Source organism: Semicossyphus pulcher, unplaced genomic scaffold (assembly GCF_022749685.1).
Source record: "Semicossyphus pulcher isolate SPU_LCO1_2020_fin unplaced genomic scaffold, fSemPul1.0.p SCAF_1, whole genome shotgun sequence".
Lineage (NCBI taxonomy): Eukaryota > Metazoa > Chordata > Actinopteri > Labriformes > Labridae > Semicossyphus > Semicossyphus pulcher.
Window position 1 is genome coordinate 3536850 of NW_027211603.1, and position 18308 is coordinate 3555157.

Genomic DNA, 18308 nt, shown 5'->3' on the forward strand with positions numbered 1-18308 from the left:
CAATCTATTAGAACAATGTTTTGCCAAAGTGATGTTTAACACAAAACTTTTCCCACCAACAGAAAGTCACCAAAGGAGCAAGACACAAAATCGTTATCAGCATTCTGAAGCTCAAAGAGAGGCAGAATCTACTTCGCAGTCTGGAAAAGGTCAGAGTCACTGCATAGCACAACAAAAAAGTATTCTTCTCATGCATCTTCTACATGAAATTATTTAAATTCGGAAGTTTTGTTTTCTTCTCTTGTTTTTTTAAGTTTTTGTGATGAGTGAACCTTACGCAGGACCTCACCTCTCATTTTCTGTGTTTGTGAGAGAAAGTGATAAGGGTGACCATTCTCAGACGGTGTTATGTGTCTAAGAAGGCAGCTAAGGGAGGACCTAATCTAGAAAGGAGAGTTTTGGGCTCCGAATTTAAACCCATCAGCCACCCCCACCCCACGCCCCTCCATTCAGCCTTCAAAGTAATACAATGGCACTCAAGGGCACACCGCAGGAGGGACTTCTTGGGCCAGCTAAATTCAGACTTAACCTTTTCACCAACACTTAATTTTAAAATTTGTTCCTACTGCATTGGTAGGGCCGGGGAAACAAGACACCTGTGGCTTAGTATTTTGGGTTTACACAGGCTCATGTATAGAGCTGCTCTTAGGAGAGTGGGTGGGAGACTAACATGATGCGTCAAAGTAGTGAAGGAACTCTGCATGTTTATATTTTGGGATTGCTTTACTCTCTGTTCCGTCACAAGTCGCTTTCTCATAGCATCTAGCATGCAGGTAAAAATATCAGATTTTTCTTGTATGATTATGACCTCTTTATTCATTTGAATCTTTCTGATCTCTTTACTCTCCACACCTTCCTCCCTCTTCTTCCCTCCTATCATATCATTTACCTCCACCAGGATGTGTTGGAAGGCAGTAATCTGCGCTCCCCGCTGCAGGAGCTGCACCAGATGATCATGACGCCTATCAAGGCTTTCACTGGTGGCGAGGACACCTCCCTGCAGCGCCCCCTGCTGAGCGCCGAGGGCAAGAGTGCTGCGCCTGGTGCCCATCTTAGTGGGGGTAGTGGAGGGGAGGCTGAGTCAGGCACAAGCGTCATAGCTGAGGGAGATCTACCCGGCCAGTTCACACGCGTCATGGGCAAAGGTGAGCTGTCTGCTCAGGGCTCAGCTGGGATTGTTTCATTGACTGAAAGGTCTTATTCTTATCTTATTCTCCTCCTCAGTTTGTACCCAGCTCCTGGTGTCGAGGTCAGATGAGGACAACATCAGCTCCTACCTACAGCTCATCGACAAGTGCCTAATCCATGAGGTACCTATACAATATATACCCACTAAGAACACACACATATACAGTATAAATAGAATAAGCTAGAATTGATGCTTTAAAAATTGATATCAGTCGATGAACATTTCAATTTTCTGTAACCGACTTGTCTGCCAATATTAAGTCTATAATCAAAATAAAGTTCTCTTTCATTTTGCTGAATCATGCTTTAGATTAAATCTAACACAAAGGAGAGTTTTGGGTAAAGAAGTCATGATGTATCTAATAATCCTCAGCTGTGCTCTTCACCAGTCATGCTTCATTTCATGCCTGATTCATGCCGCCTGTTCTCCCCTCCCCCCTCCCTGTCAGTCCTTCACTGAGACGCAGAAGAAGAGGCTGTTGTCATGGAAACAACAGGTCCAGAGGCTGTTCCGGTCCATTCCACGGAAAACCCTTCTCGACATAGCAGGGTACCGAACGCAGAGGAGGTGAAAACAGAAACGCACAGTAGCCTTGATGTCTTGTCTTTTATAATCTGTAATTAAAAACTTTTAAAATCAAGTCAACTTTAAATCAATAAAAGAACCAGAAAAAAACAGGTTGTAAGAAAATACTTCTGATTTCTGGCTACAAATGGTGAAATAAATGGGAAATATTAGAAATTGTCTGGATGGGTATCCCTTACTTTTTTGTTTTGAAATATATACTTCCAAAGAGTGTAGACAAAGTGTAGACAAACAAAGCAGTGCCTTAGAGAAGGATTTATTTATTATTTTTTAGACAAACAGGTACATAACATAATTGAAATTATCTGATTTAAATGTCTGAAGTTTTTATTTTTATTTGTTTCATTTTGATTCCATCATCCATTTAACTTATCTTGACTTGCCCCTTCTTAACTGTTCTGCTCATTATTTGTAGTAAAGTTTGTACAGCAGAAGTTTCAACAGTACAGTTCCTACACTTGCGATGAGGAACAGTCAGTGCTTATCTGTATCTCCCTTATTGTTTCATCCCACTTCAGCCGTTTTGGCCAGTCCAACTCTCTCCCCACCGCTAGCTGTGTCGGGGGCAGCGTGTCGGCCAGGAGGAGCCTTCGCCAGTTCCAGATGCCCTCCAGGAGCTTACCTGGTGCCAGGCTGGGCCTGCTGGGCAGCGGAGGGCTGCTTGGACCCACACCTCGTAGCTCCAGCAGCACACCCACTGGTCCCAAGCAGGGGAGACAGGTTAGTCAGAGCAGAAAAAAAGTGTAACCAACAACAAGGTTAAAAACAAGGAGAGATGCTGAAGTTATACCAGCAAGGGTCACCCAAAGTTTCCCCATAAATCCTGAGTATGATGAGCTTTCAGTTCCCGTAGTGTGTTACTATTTACACTATAGATATTTTATTTTATATGATGCTGAAACATGCAATTTGATTAAAGAGTAGCAGTTTCTTCAGAATCTATTATCATGTATTATTGGCATTTGTAATTGATGAAGACATAATTAATGAATTAGTTGATGAATGGCTTCAGCCCTAAACAGTTTGAAAATGTTTGGTTTGGCTCTCCTCTGCTCAGAACATCTTGGGGACATGTTCAGCAGATTTGGTTTAAGTGCTCGATATTTTTTTATATTTAGTCTGTTTTTACTTCTTCAGTTTAGTTCGTCAAAGAGGTCAGCTGAGGATGGATAGTTCAGATTTGTTCTTAAAAGCCCTGCGAATGAAAGTTCTCTCAGACAGGAAACCTAGAGCTAAATTCATGGTATTATCGTGTGTGACTGGAATGCTGAGTAGAAGTGGTGTTCGTGACTGTACAAAGGAACATTTGGAAATGTGTAATAATACATTCCAGGATGTTTACAATAACCTGGGCAGCAGAATTCCTTCTTCAGCACGTATTCTGCTTGAAATAGACTTTTTTATTCCATGACCAAAAAATGCGGGGTGAGGAAGAGGAGCAGCGCTGGTGTTTGGCCAATGAAGCGAGGTGGATGGAACTCGTAGGCAGGTCACCCCACATACCAGAGGCCCTGCGTCAGTGCCGAACACTGAAACAGGAGGAGCTGTGGAGCTGTTTCAGGCCCATCCTGGCACACTTTGGTCTGGGCTGACCCAGTTCATTGGAACCCCTCTCTCTCTTACTCTCTCTCCTTCTCTCTCTCTCTCGCTCATCCCTTACAATTGGAGGAAATACCTACGTTCCTCCTCCTCACCCTGAACCGTCTTGTGTGGGACTGTAGTGTGGATGTGTAGAGAGAGGGAGAAGGAGGGTGGGAGGGAAATATGTGAGTCATAGTTTGGGAGAGGTAGCTGTGGTGTTGGAGGAGGAGGGGCAGTGGGAGAGAGAGGAAGAGTTTGTATGAGAGAGAAAGAGTGAGAGAGCCAGTCAGAGGCAGTGAGAACAGTGCACAGGCATTTCCTGTTTTTCTCTGGCCCGTGGCATTGGAGGCCCGTGGGGTGGGGGGCAGAGGGGGAGAGGTGAGGGGAGGGGTATGTGGTGGTGGTGTTGGGGGATATAATAGGCAGGTTACAGTGTGGAATTCATGTGGCGAGTGTCTGAGACTGTCATTAGGTGTGGGCCAGACATCCAGACAGGAGTGTGTGTGTGTGTGTGTGTGTGTGTGGGTGGGGGGGGTTCAAGAAGTTATGATCTTACACAAGATTTCTCTTAAGCTTGCATGTTTCATAAACTTCTTTGACCAGTGAAGTTTGAGTTTGAGCAATGTGGGAAAAGCAGTGACGTAAGGAGTGAGCTAAAATAGGAAGAGGATCTATGAGCCTGAAATGTGCGCCTCAAATTATATCAAAGAAATGTCCAAATGTAATCTTAACCAGGTTATCCACAGGTCAGTTTAAGACTGAAGTTGGTGGACTAGTTTTGTAAGCTTCTAATAAAAGTGTATAAAATGTGATGTTTGAAAGATACAACTATAGTTGAACTTTCATTCATAACATTCAGACAAATTAAAAAGACAAGCAAATGCCAATACCCATTTGTATGTGTGCTGGGAAAGGATAGAGTCAGGATCAAATAATCACATTAAATACAAATTATTTAACAGTAGCTAGTAACTTGGAGTGCATATGTATATATTTCTACAGCTTAAAGAACATTCAACTGGCATGTATCCCTGACAAACTTTACATTTCACTGTACTTACTTAATACACATACATAGATGATCTTTATTTCACTATTATATTGTCCTCCTCCTCAGGGTCTGTGGTTTGCCAACCCTGGAGGAAGCAACAGCATGCCCAGCCGGACCCACAGCTCGGTGCAGAGGACTCGCTCCCTGCCGGTCCACACCACGCCACAAACAATGGTCATGTTTCAACAAGCCGGTAAGAAACTCTGAGAAATACACCAAATAACCCATACATGACAATATGATGTTTTTTATTCTGTATTGAAAATCAGAAAGTTACAGCTTAAGCGTCTGAAAAGGAACAAAGTGACATTTTGTGCTCCTTTAACACCCAGTGTCTAACTGTCATGTTTAATGCTTGTATCATGCTGTTGAGACAAGCGTATCATCTTGTTCCCCCTTGAGTTGAGGAACATATGCTGTTATAGCACAAGAATGGTATATTGTTTCTGAGAGACTGCTGGAATAATGGCTCTTATAAACTGACAATATTGGTCTTTATTCAAGAGAAGATGACAACTCAACAATAAAACAACTATTTAACAGACATGTTTTAATCTTTGAGGATAATTTTTGATCTGAGTTGAGGTATCAAAACTCCTGAACCCCCCCCCCCCAACCTTGAGTCACCCTGAAAGCCCCCCACTCAGTGCCCACACAGGCTCGGGTCATGGTAACCAGCAGCACCAGGCAGAGTGACCTGTAGTAACCTCTGCTGACTGGACTTCATCCCACAGGAACAGTGGACGGTAATCAGACAAGCTGGGACTTCCTCTGCTCTGTGACACACACAAACACACCAGAAATGTTCTCTTTTTAGAATGAAGAGGAAAAACAGATTTAAAAAAAGCAGGAGGGAAGTTGGAGGGAGAGTGGAGACTGTGTGTGAGAGAGGAAGAGATAGAGGCAGGGAGGGAGGAAAGAGTCAGAGTCTCACAATGAGGCTCTTTGTGCAGCGGGTACAGGGCTCCCTGGCCCACTTTCCTCCCCTTCCTTCTCTCTCTGAGTTTCTCTCTTTCTTAACTTTTTTCTCATGCCTCCATCTTTCCGTCTCAGACAACTGTGCAGAGTCATGCACTCCGAGCAGTCACTCCTGAGGGTGGCTATAGCTGGGTTTCGGCCAGAGTGACTGATTTGAAAGGCTCGACCTCCCCCCTGCCCTCCTCTGTCTCAACAGAGGGATAAATAAAAATATGAGGGCAGACGCAGCAAAGAAAAACGGGGTGAAGGAACAAGTGTGCATCTATGTGTTAAGTTTCTTCAGTGTGTGTTTGTGTCGCCATAGTCTGTGTATGCAGGGGGTGGAGGGGTGTGTGTGGGGCGGATTTGGAGCCTATAAATAGCTCAGTGTGGACTACTGGGCCTAACTCAGCTTTTCTCTCATGCCGCAAGGGATTTTCACGGCCCTGCCTGTGTGAAGACTCAGCTAAGGACTAAACGGCTGGAAAGGGTTGCTAGGCTTCACCCCCCAACACACACACACACACACTCACCCCCATTCAACCTCAACACAGCCCTCTACAAAACAGTCTTCACCCTGCTCACAGTTTCACCCGCATACAAAGACTATGGTGACACAAACAGCAACATATAAAGTAGAATTTCCGTTTCATGATATACCATGGTATAGAAATTAAAGGACATGAAATCATGTAATTATGATATAACAGAAAACAGCATAAAACCCTCACATGAGAGAAAATGGAAGTGAATTTTACTTAAATAGTACATTAAATCCTGAATACTTAAAGGGCCAGTTCGCTGATTTTCAACCTCAGCCCTATCATGCTATTATGGGGAGCTAAAGCCATTATGGTAGGAGGACGTTATCCGCTTCTCCAATGGGCCCTGGAAAACCTCCGCCAGACTATGTAAAACGCGTCATTTGGCGGAGGCCAGGGAGCTCGCTAAACTACACCTTCTCAATCTAGGACGCCCGCCTCCGATTTCTGCAGTGTTTAGTTTAGTAAAACCACAAACCGTAAAATGTAATCGTTTGTTCCGTGAGGTGTCTTGAAACGCTGCCAGCTCTCGGGTTTTCCCCCCTCAGACATTCCATATTTTTAACTGAGTCATGTCTCGTTCAAAATCATCAGGTTTGAAATTTAGACTGAAGTCCTGAAGTTTTTTTAGACGATCCACCGGTATACTTTCATCGTATTTCAGATTCTGTCCCGCTCTGAGCCATTGCCTGCTGCGAAAACGGTAGCATTTCACTCCAGCGTCTCTCGCTGGGCCGTTCCTTTCAGAGGGAGGAGCGCAATGCACGCTGGGTGTTGTAGGAATGTAGAATGGGTGAAACCACAAGCTGATTGTACAACTTTCTTCACAGCTATGGCGCCAATTTCAAATATTATTGCTTCTATCGATTACAGAGAACACCAGCTTTGACTGATAGAGGCTTTTTCCAGGAGCAAATTGCTCCTTTAAATGAATAATCATTACTAATCAAATTAGTTGCCAATACATTTTCTCACAAATATACTAACCAGATCCATACATAGATGTGCATTCTCTGTATGGAAATTAGGTTTTTACTAAATGTATTATAAAATGGAAGAACAGTGTTTTCTTTCTTAAAGGTGCTACAGGGAAACAATCATTCAGTGTTTTTAATATTCATAATTTTCAAGGAGTCTATCAGGAGGAACTGAAGGCAGCACAAGAGTGTTACTATATGTTTACTTTGGATTGGGGAAGAGCAACTTAGTTGGAATTGCTCACCTGTGTTGATGATAAAATGATTCTGGCTTATAACTATTCTGTAGATAATCAATATAAAGTAAACTTGAGATACTTCTTATTTTTACTTTTTATAACCATATTTGAGTAAATTAATTGAGTAAACTTTGTCCAAAATATAGTGTCAACAGCTTCACACACGCGCAGACACACACAGTCACTGTGACAAAAGACACCGTGCCCTTGTTTCAGCAGTGCAGTCTTTGTTCTGATGTTGCGCGTGCCTCAGTGCTGGAGTTAACAGTGTGCTATAATCTGATCACTGCGGCTACACTCTGGTTGACTGGACCACATTGTTCCAGTACACTGATCTGAATGTATTTCTTTTGTCCTTTGCCAACACCTCTGATGGTGATTTCTTGAAAAGGGGGAGAAAACAGTGTTCGGATTTTCATGCTTGCGTTTAATTAGGATCAAAGGCGGATCGGGAGTGTGTGAAGTCATTGTTTAATGCAGCTTTTCAACACCTAATGAGGAGCAGATATTGTGCATGATTTCCACCACAAAGAGCACGGCCTTTAGAAAGTAATGGGATTAAATCAGGTTTTATTTATTGGCTGAAACTGCTGTGACCATCAGCAGGACGTTATGTTCAATTCATTTGTTTTATATGAATATCATTTGATCACTGATACTGCTGTTACTTCAAATCTTGTTTTTGTGACCGTACAGATCTTCAGTTACCTGTGACGGAGCCGGACATCAACAATCGCCTTGAGTCTCTGTGTCTGAGTATGACAGAGCACGCCTTGGGAGGTAACACACCTTTTTTTATGTTATTATGACACATAAAATACATGTTATCTACGGATCAAATGTTGAAGATTTATAAAGCCTTATCCTCTCTTTGTTCATATTGAGGACGATGTTTAATTGAATCACACAGTAATGTGTGCATGATAGTCACATTGTCCTGGTTTCAGATGACAAAAGTCCTAGACACAGTGCCACAGGGAGCAGTCTCTATTCTTGTTGTACCAACTGAGTTATCTCTGACACTGTGGTCCCTGGCTGCCGTGGGACTGTTTGATTTTAATACTGTTTGTATGTTTTGTCTCAAGATGTCTCCTGAAATCTTTTGGCACATTAGCTGAATTTGAAAGTTTCTCCCATCCATGAAAAGCTGTGGGCCACAAAGCTTTCAGAGTCCAATCTGATGTTGGCTCTTTCAGTCGTCTCAGACTGTGTTCTGAGCTGATATGAATCAGTATTTCTTTGAGCTCTGTTTACATTAACAGTTGCCATCTTTGACTCGGCACCAAAATCTTGTGTGCACAAGAAAGTACACCTTGACATCTCACTACTGTCTTATTTATCTATTAGTTTATTAAACAGGTACAATTCACATTCAGGAACATTGCTGTAGTTTTTTCTTTTTTTCTTTTTCCAAACTAAAGTAGGGATGCACAACATTGGATTTACCTGTATTCTGATATTTCCCGACCCATATTGGTGACTGCCAATGAAGATACAGATTAATTCACATACTCTTTCTGTAGTAAAACCTGCACAGTATTTATATGCCTCAGTATCATGTTTTAATGTGGCTTGCACAGGCTTGTTTCACAGGCTTATCTGGATTTCTGTAACAGGAGTATAACATTTACACTCCCGTATATAAACATACGAGGGGGACACTATTCCCTCAGTCTAAGTTATCAAAGATCCTGTGAAGGCCAGTAGTTTGATCTGACTTGGCAGTTACTTTTGTGATGTGTTCAAAGCTCAAAGAAAACTGCCCCAAATGTTATCAGCCAGGCAGTCAGTGACTCGGTCAGACTAGGTCATTTTAGTTCATCTTAACACTGATCTTAAGGCTGAGAGGCCCAATCCAACACTCACAGTAAATGATCCTGTTGTGTGAACAGCTTAAAGTCTGGAGATTTTGGTCCTTCGATAACTAGTCCAACAGACTTGTTGGAGCCTTTCAAATGTTTTTTCTCACATCTGTTATATTTGGTTTGTCCAAAACTCGCCAAGTTTGAAATCTGACAATGATTCTGGCATCAGCCCAGGCGTGTTCAGATCAAGAGGGAAATAAACTGTGAGGACATGTTGTTTTTAGCAAAAACTCTCAGTCACAATTTTACTTCACACCATCAGATATGACCTGGTATACAAACCTTTCTGGGGGATTACAACTGGAACATGATTCTTATAGATTGAGTCAGATTCCTTATCAGTAGCATCTGTTAGTTCTTGGTGTAGCATCAATACTAAGCAGACATTTTATACCTTTAAAAATGTGACTTTTGAAACTTATTTAAAATATAAAACACTGCTCTCAAATGTAGCTTTTGTTAAGTGTATTTGTTGAGGGATCTATAGTTGTTCTAAAATCTGAGTTGGCCTTTGTCTTGCTCTTATAATAGTTCCTTTGGAGAGATACAAACATTTGCCTGTTTCTGCATTTACTATAAATGGCAAACTCTCTAAAGATGACTTGAAAATGCAAACGTGAATAAAAAACCTTGAGCAAACAAAAAGCACTTTTGAATCTGTCAGCATTGTACAGTTGTTGACGTGGCCTCAGTCTAGTCAGTCAGTCGGTGACCTAAGCAGAATATTTTAATGTACAGTGGATTTTAGTCTGGGTTAAAGGCAGTGCCAACTCCCCCCTTTTCCCAAAACTCGACTGAGGTGAGGACAGTGGGCCTCAGTGCTCAGCACAGAACGGTGGACAAGTGCTGCTTTGTGTGTGTCTGTGTGTGTGCGTTAGGAGTAGGTTGTGTGTTAGATGGAGAGCCGAAGGAAGGAGTGCGTACAACTGAAAAAACTTTGCCTTTTCTTCGTCTCTCACACCCAACATCCAGCTGTCTGCGGTGAGCTTCAGAAACATAACTTGGTAACTGAATCCAACAAGCTACATGTGAGTCCATGTGTCCTAGTTTACGAGCTGTGGTGTAGTTATAATTTAGCGGTGAACCTAAACAAAATATGATGTACATCTATATTTCAATATTGATATCTGTGCCAGTATTGACACATTAGGTGGATCCACTATTCCACATGATGTGAGTGATCATTACTGAATACAGTCGCTTCATCATTGTCATTGACCCAGGCCTCATGTTGCCTTACATAAATATGATTACAGATTAAAAATGTCTGAAAAGAGCTGATGACTGATCCGTTCTTGGTATTGGCAGATATCCTGAGAGTTGGATCAGATTTAGTCTGACTTGCAGATCGTAGGTTGTGCTTATTAGCCTTCCTGAGGCCGCTTATTTCAGACAGAATTCTCCTCCCTTCTGCTATCTGTTTACGTTTTGAATATCTCTGTCAATAAGACAACCTCTGAGTTTGTCACCTGCAGGCTGATATGTGCAAGCTCTGATGAAAACGTGGATCTTGCATAGCACATGTATGAGAGTGAACTTCAGGTTGATGCTAATGTCACAAAACTCTCAGGATATCGACACGTCCAACAGCACAACAACGTTGATAGATCTGTGTACTTTTTTTATTCAATCCAGAAATAACATTAGTCTGCCCTTCCAGTATCATGATGAAGGCTTTATTTGTGTGGAATAAAAATGTCCACCAGTGTGTAGCCTGATAACATTTTCCTCTGCAGCCACACCAGAGGCAACAGCTGTCAGACTGTTGTTTTCCTCTGAACGCCTCTATCAGTATTTTGACAGATGTGTTATTCTCTCGCCATGACAGTGTGGGCCCTGGCCCCTCACTGTTCACCAAGTCAGAAGAGCTTCAGGCCTTCTTTACAGACGGTTCATGGCACAGTTCACTTCTACATATCAAATCAGATTCCATTTGATTCATAGAATGCTTATAATAAACACTCTAGAGGATTAGAAATCATGTAGTCATCTCAAAAAGAGAGAAACAAGGCCACTCCAACCAAGTGAGGCAACAATAGTAGTGAGGAAGATTTCATTTCATTATGTACAAAGTAGGAAAATGAAGGAGAACTGTGAAACGGTTTCTTAGAAACAAGAGAACTTTTAGCATGTTTTGGATAACAGTGCTTCAACTGTGGAAGCTGAAGAAGTTTTCACCTAAACTCTTGACACCTTGTCTTCTCTCTGCTCTTCCTCTTCAGACGGTGCTGATCGCACTTCAACAATATGAAACGAGGAGCTGAGTGAGAGCGGTAGGACAGCGCAGGTTCACGAGGCTCTCTCACGATAAGTCACCTCGAGGTCACCAGCTCCTCCTGTTCCCTCTCCCTGTAGCCAATGGCAGAGCTCAACCAAAGGACCGGGGCGGGATCCAAGAACCACAAGGGAGCCGATCATCACACGGCGAACAAAAGCTACCACATCGGTGCGGAAAAACACACTTCCTGCTCCGCCAGCATGCACACAGTCACCTGCGTTTGTGTGAGGAGAGAAAAAAAAGCATTGATCACGGTCTGGACAGTGTGTGGAACAGCGCCCCCCTCCCAGGGAGGCCAGAAGCAGCACTGCACTCCAGTCAGAAAGGAGATGCTGGCTCGAGGATCAGGGCCCAGCGAGGCTGAGGCCCTTTCCCTCTATGACACCTTCTGGTCCCCGCACATCGACCACAGCCCGTGGCATCTTTAAAATCTGTAACAGTACCTCAGACCCAGAAACAAGACGAGAAAAGAGTTAGACGGACGCAGAGGGAGGCTTGCTATTTCCTTTTCAGTGAGGACTGAGCGTCCAGAGCGCAAAGGAAGGCCTCTTGCTCAGAATTGGGTGGCAAAAAAAAACATTGATTTGTATTGTATGTATTTATTGTTTACATAATGATGCTACTTTCAAAGGGTACAGAAACATGTATGAATTTCAGGTATGAATTGTGTAATATTCTGTAAAGCCTCGGCTATGTACCAGCTTTACGTCCCATGAGTAGCCATCACGCTAGTTTACAACCAACGTGCTTATTCTTTATTTTAGCAGCAGAGGTCAACAAAGACGTGTCTGCTCTAACATTTACCACGAGAGAGAAAGAGAGAGCAGGGGGAGAGAGAAGAAGGAAGAGCAGAAGAATGAGGAGGGACAGGAGGAAGAAGTTGATGTAGGAGAGGGACACAGGAAGTAGTAGACGAAAGAGAGAAGCTGAAGTGATTCTGGAAAGGGAAGAGGATGTTTAAAGGAGAAAGAGATCAGAGGCAGGACCTTTGATCGGCTGAAGAGGACAGAGGAAGATGATGTCATGTTTAATCATATCGTAAGTCTGTTCATGTGAGTAAGTGTAGGAGGAAGGGAATTTGGCACCGGTCAGTTACATATTGTTTATCCATAGCATGTACTGTATGAACTCTTTGTATTCAGAGCCTTTGTAGGCACAATGTAGGTTTTATATGTGTAAACGGGAGATACATACAGCTGTATCGTCAGTGGGATTTGTCTGCATGTTCAGATGTTGAGTGTAGTTATTTTTCTAAAGCAGGGTGATGTGCTTAAGCTGCATGTTACAACTAAAATATCTTTCTTGTGGAAAAGGAAGATTGTGAAATGGTGAGCAGCAGACTAAACAGGTGGGCTGTTTGGTTTCCGCTTAGACTGTGTTGCTGAGAGAATTGCAACATTGGAGAAACACACTACACTATCAATCCATGAAGGGTAGTTTTCCCAGAGATTGTCTCATTAGTGTGTACCTCCACCTGCTGGCCAAACACAGTCATGACAGGAGAAATCCATGAACACACAGGCACTCTGCAGATGATTCAAAAAATATGAGCAACATTTTGGGAAAAAGATTGCCTGAGTTACATGGTCTTCTGTCTGTCCTGTGGCTTCAGGCCTACATGGGATTTATTTTCTTTTTAAAATTCTGAATCTCATGGTTATTCTGTGTCTTAATATTTATCCTCAGTTTATCGTGTCTAGACTTTATAAGGAAAGATTTCTATTAAAAAACAGGTCAGGAAACGTGCTGAGAGTCCTGACCGTGAACGGTCAACAGTGAGGGTTAATGATTATTGTTGTTTAGTTTCTTCATTATAGTTTGTTGCAATTCAGTAGTACTTCTTTTGTATTCTGCACTTAATATAACGTGATACACTAAAATCCAAATGTTCAAGGCTCAAAGCAACAGTTTGGAACAAACAGAGCAGGCTGACTGTAGAGCCGAGCTCTCTGTGAACAGACAAAGGTCGATGGTAGATCGTCAACAGGTGGCGATGTTGACTCCTGCAGCAGAGACGAAAAGCTCCTGAAGCCTTTCAATGACACTAAAGGATTTCTGTTTGTCTGGTGGTGGATGAGTTGATAAAAACTCTCCTAACTCATCTTATACAGTAGAAGGACCACACTCGTGTTTGTGCATATTTTAGTCCTTTAACTCGGATTTAAATACATGTCACATTACTACAGTTTTTAGGTTTTTCCAACCTAATATGCAAACAAAGTTCTGTTTATTCTAGCTTTAGAATTATCTCACATAGTCATATACACACTTCCATACGATGCACAAAAAGTTCTTTTTTAAAAGGGCATAGCAGACTTAAAATATGTGCACAAGCTAAATAATTGACAAAGAAGTACAGTACGTATATACAGTAAAAGAAACCAATGTTTGTGTACACGTTTAAAAACACAATGCGACCTTTAACGCTGAAGTAAACTCAAAACACGACCAGCAGTGATGCATTTAGTGTTGACCTGTTTTTAAGGGACTGAAACATGCAGAAACTCTTTTCTGGTTCTTGATCGGATAATGTTTCTTCAGAAGCTGTGATGGTGGCTTGAAACTGTACCTGGGTGTGTGCACACTCAGACAAGCAGTCCACACACACACACACCACCACGGTTAAGAGTGTGTATGTTGTTAGTTTTTAGAGTCGTATTATCTCCGCACACTCTTTAAATGTTTGTTTCATTGTGTCGAGTGTGTTTGTTTTCTGCTCTCGTACTCAGAGAGCCAATCAGACGTCATGTGAACGTCTGTGAACAAAGCTGAAGACTCCACCAAAGCATGAATGTGACATGAACCTGTTTAAATCCTGAACGAGGGTTTAGATGTTACACCTTAGACGTCTTTTTTTTTTCTGAACTCCTCGCTGAGAAGCAGCTTCAGGATCTCATCATCGCTATCAGACTGTTTCAGTGTCACTGCCATATGAATCAGTACTTAAAGTAGAAACAATTATTTATTCTTTTTTTTTCATCATTTTTGCAGAGGTGACTTTTACTCATTTAGGTGTATTATTATTTAAAGTACCATATGTATTAACATGTTATGGCTGGTGACCATACGTACATCTCAAATATTAACATAGTTATTGTTGACTTTGACTATTTTTCCTTTTATTTTTTCGTTGCTGTTGTTGAATTATTATCTTTGTTTGTATCAGCGTCATGTTGAGATTTTTCATATGAAGCTTCGCGGTCGGAGCGCAGCTGAGAGCGGCAGCCGATCCATCACAGATACATCGGTTCATAGGAAACAGCAGTGTGTTTGTGTCGTGGCATTCGGCAGGCCAGGAAGTAGACTGGTCCATTCTGATCTGGAGTCTGAACTTGGTGCTGTGGGCGTGTTACCACCTTGCTCTGTGGTCCTGAGTGGGAGAGGCTGATTCTGTAGGTTTCTAGGTTTGTTGTTTCTAAGGATACGGCTGGTATTGTTCTATATTTTTCTTACTGTAAACAAATCCCATGAAACTACAAAATTAATCTGATGTTTTGGTGTCAATACTGTCCTGACTTTTACCCCGTGTGAAGCTCTGAGCCCCGAGCACACTGACATTAGATAGAAGCAAGCAGGAGGCAGGCGAGAGAGAAGGGTCAATCTTTTAAAAAGGTCGTGTCTCCAACCGTCGGTGTTTAGGAGGCCATGCAGCATTATGAAATGTGGCGTAGCCATTTGGCTACCAAGACACACTTTTTGATTCATATTGTAAGGTATTTCCTTACCTTACCTCACCTTACCTTGGGAAGTGTAGTTTTAAGCAAACATAATTCTAACAGGAGGAAATGCTGCATTTTTCAGAGGTGATTTAATCCTCATTTAGTGCTCTAGTAAGTATCAGGTGCAGCAGGAAGACCTACATGGTGTCTGTGTTCATGGTAATGAAGGAACATGTCGCCGGGTTAGGATGCATTCAGTATTTTTCATGGGATTTGTTGATATTAAGAAAACTAAAGAATGTCTCCAGTCTCCTCCCTGAAACATGTTAAACATCACGTGTTAAACCTGCAGTCAGTCATGTAATCAAAGGGATTACTGTAGTATCTTCACAGTATTTTTTATTTACTTTCATATCACGTTGCCATGTTGGAGTTCTAAAGGTGTTCAGGAGATGTGTCTGTGCCACATTTTATACAAATACTGACAGAGTTTCAGTAAACTGAGTTCATGTGATTTTTCTAGACGACACAACAGAGCAGAAGTGACATGCTTTTGTACTTAGAGTTGAAATCGACAGCACAGGCCTCCAGTTTCTACTCAGCCCCGTTCTCCTGCAGCGCTCTGGGTCAAAGAGACGACAGTGTGAACACAGCACACGCCTGTGACGGGACATTCAGCTCTGAGGACTGGATCATTACACATCTCTTCAAACCAAATGCTTTATTTGTATTGTTTCTGAATGCATATCAGCTGTGTGGGAGTCCTAACGCTGTGCACACTGCAGTATTAACAGTTAGATAACGCCTTGATATTCCAAAAAACATTTAATGTACTTTAAGTTGAGACATATATGCTGTTTTGTATCTTTTATTTTGTCATAGATTCTGCAGTTTAGTCCGTTCATGTCATTATGGGATGCCAAGACTTCTCTTTTTGTTTGTGTTTTTGTAAATTCAGCAGCATCCATTCTGTAACAAAGTGTTACCGCTTGACTGTGCTCCTTTCTTTCATTTAGTTTTATTTTATCAAAGAGCCGATGTCCTGTATTGACTGCAGGCTTACGTATATATTTGACAAAAGAATATTGTATGTTTAATAATAAAAAAACACAAAAAAGACAAAAAATTGAGGAAAATGCAGAAAAAAGCAGAAGGAGAACATCGGAGAAAAAAAAGTGTAATTTATATTTTAAACCTGCATGCACAAGGCTGGGAGAGTCATATTTAGAATAACAAATGGCAGTGCCTTTTTTTGTACTCGAGACATTTCACCCAAAATGTAAAATGTTTTATATGGACTTTAAAAAACTGTCACAGGATGAAACTAGCGACAGCTGTGTCGGCTCACGTTCACACTGCAGCTGAAAGTGTCCCGAGTGTTCCCCGTCCCGGAGCGATCCACGTACAAAGTATTAATCTGTTTTATAGATCATAGATGTGATTCAGATCCTTGGTCATGTGTTCATATCAGTGATTCTGGGTTTATGTAACAGAGATGGTCACTGTGAGGAGAATTAAAGACAATAGACTTTTTATTTGAGGACTCCTTAAATTCCCTGCAGTGATAATTAATCCTTGTCCTGACACATAAAAGGCTGCACGTTACAATTAGTTTCATGGCTAAAACACTGATGCTTCTTTTCTTGATGAATTGATTAATCCTTCAGCCTATTAAACACGAAGTTACAATATTCTTACAAGCAAATCCTCACATCTGAGAAGCTTAAACCATGAAACCTTTTGTAATTTTGCCAGAAAAATAACTTAAATGATTAATTGATTTTCGAACGACACATTTTTTTGCACATTTCCTGCTTGATATTTGCTATTATTTAAATTGCGCAGCAGTAGGATGCTTCAAAATTCTCCAAATTCTGACAGGAAGATCATTCATCTCTGAGATCTAGTGTCGCACATTTTCAAGCATCTGTGGTCTGATCAGTGCGTTTCTCGGGATAAATATGTCAGGATCAGATTCCAACAAGATGCGAGTGATCCAAAGATCTGCAACCTTACAGCCAAGTCATTTCTAAAACAAACCTTTGTTTAAAAGTTTTCTGTCTCACAAACTGAAATCTGGATTGGTCAGCGCTGCAGCAGTGTGAACGTGGCCATCGTAGGTGATCTCGGTCTGTTGTGTGTGTGTGTGTGCTCTGTAGGTACTTCTTATTGCTGATATGAAGTTATGAATCGTTCTGGTCTGTATAAAACAAACGTGTGAATGAGTGTGTGACAGTGAAGGCGTGTGTGTTTGAATACATCAAAGTGTTTTTCAAAGTGTCTTGCTGTAATTTTGTCGCGACGTACCAGAATGCTGTGACTTGGCATGCCCCCGTTATACATAAAAAAAGTTGTAACTCCTCCTGTGTGTCTGAAATCTTTTGTTTGTTTGTCAAAGGGCATGTGGATCTTATTTAATCCTGAACCTAAACTGGGCTTGTGGAGATCTTTAGGTTTAGATTTATGTTTCCGAGATGAACTCTCGTCTGTCCACTTGCTGGGTCACTCTCTTTCTCTCTTCTCAGCTCAGGTCATCTTCCGTCTCTTCACCTCTGCCACGATGACCATACTGAGAACACTGAGCTGAGACTGAGTAAAGGGAGATGTTTGCCTGCAGGGATTTCTGCCAGACAGCCGTGCTGTAATTCAGCCTGGAGATTGAACCCGCTCGACCCCAGATGCGCCACTCACCCTGTTACAAGTCAGTGCACTATGCAAAGTTATTTCCAAGCTGTTATTATAGGTAAAATAGGTATGTTAATGTCATGGTTTTGCACCTTGGGGGGTAAAAAAAATCAGCGTGTAATATTGTGCGTCTCAGAACACAATTTAAAGCTCGGTATTTTTTACCAAACGACAAAAAATGTAAACTAAAACTGTGCAAGTCATTGATTCGTCCTTGAACAGCTTCCAACACTCGGTGCAGAATTGTGTAAGATATCAGGGTTAAAGGTAAATATTCCATTAACTTACTTTTATTCAGGTACAGCTGAAACAATAAGTGGATCATCAATAATCTTTTTATACTTTTTAATTTTTCCTGCAAGAATATTTTCGTGTTTAAGCTTCTCAAACGTGAAGGTTTGAAATTTAACTATTTAATTACTGAAAGGTTTTTGTTACAATTTAGAGGTTTGGACGGTTTGGTCGACAAAACAAGAATTGCAAAGATGTCACTTTGGGCTCTTTGTGACTGTAATATTCTCCATATTTTCACATTTCTAATTTACCAAACAATCATTTCATCAAGAAAATGACAGCAGATTATCTATGGCTGAATGAGTTAACACAGTCGCAATTGAGCCTATGGCCCACTGATGAAAGCCTTTGCATTTGCAGTATATAGTATTTTTATGGACTGGGTGTCTGTGGCAACATTCGCAGA

The 18308-nt window shown here is 41.6% G+C and overlaps 1 protein-coding gene across 1 annotated transcript in view; it reads left to right on the forward strand.

Moving 5' to 3' along the window:
- The window catches only part of samd4a (sterile alpha motif domain containing 4A), a 50004-nt gene extending 32726 nt beyond the window's left edge, over nt 1-17278 (forward strand). The window contains exons 6-13 of the mRNA XM_069655527.1: nt 63-149; nt 899-1145; nt 1225-1310; nt 1638-1756; nt 2293-2494; nt 4473-4599; nt 7818-7901; nt 11209-17278. Of these exons, the coding sequence (XP_069511628.1) occupies nt 63-149; nt 899-1145; nt 1225-1310; nt 1638-1756; nt 2293-2494; nt 4473-4599; nt 7818-7901; nt 11209-11237 (981 nt within the window). The 3' untranslated portion in view covers nt 11238-17278. The remainder of the gene's footprint in view (nt 1-62; nt 150-898; nt 1146-1224; nt 1311-1637; nt 1757-2292; nt 2495-4472; nt 4600-7817; nt 7902-11208) is intronic.
- The last annotated feature ends 1030 nt before the right edge of the window (nt 17279-18308 follow it).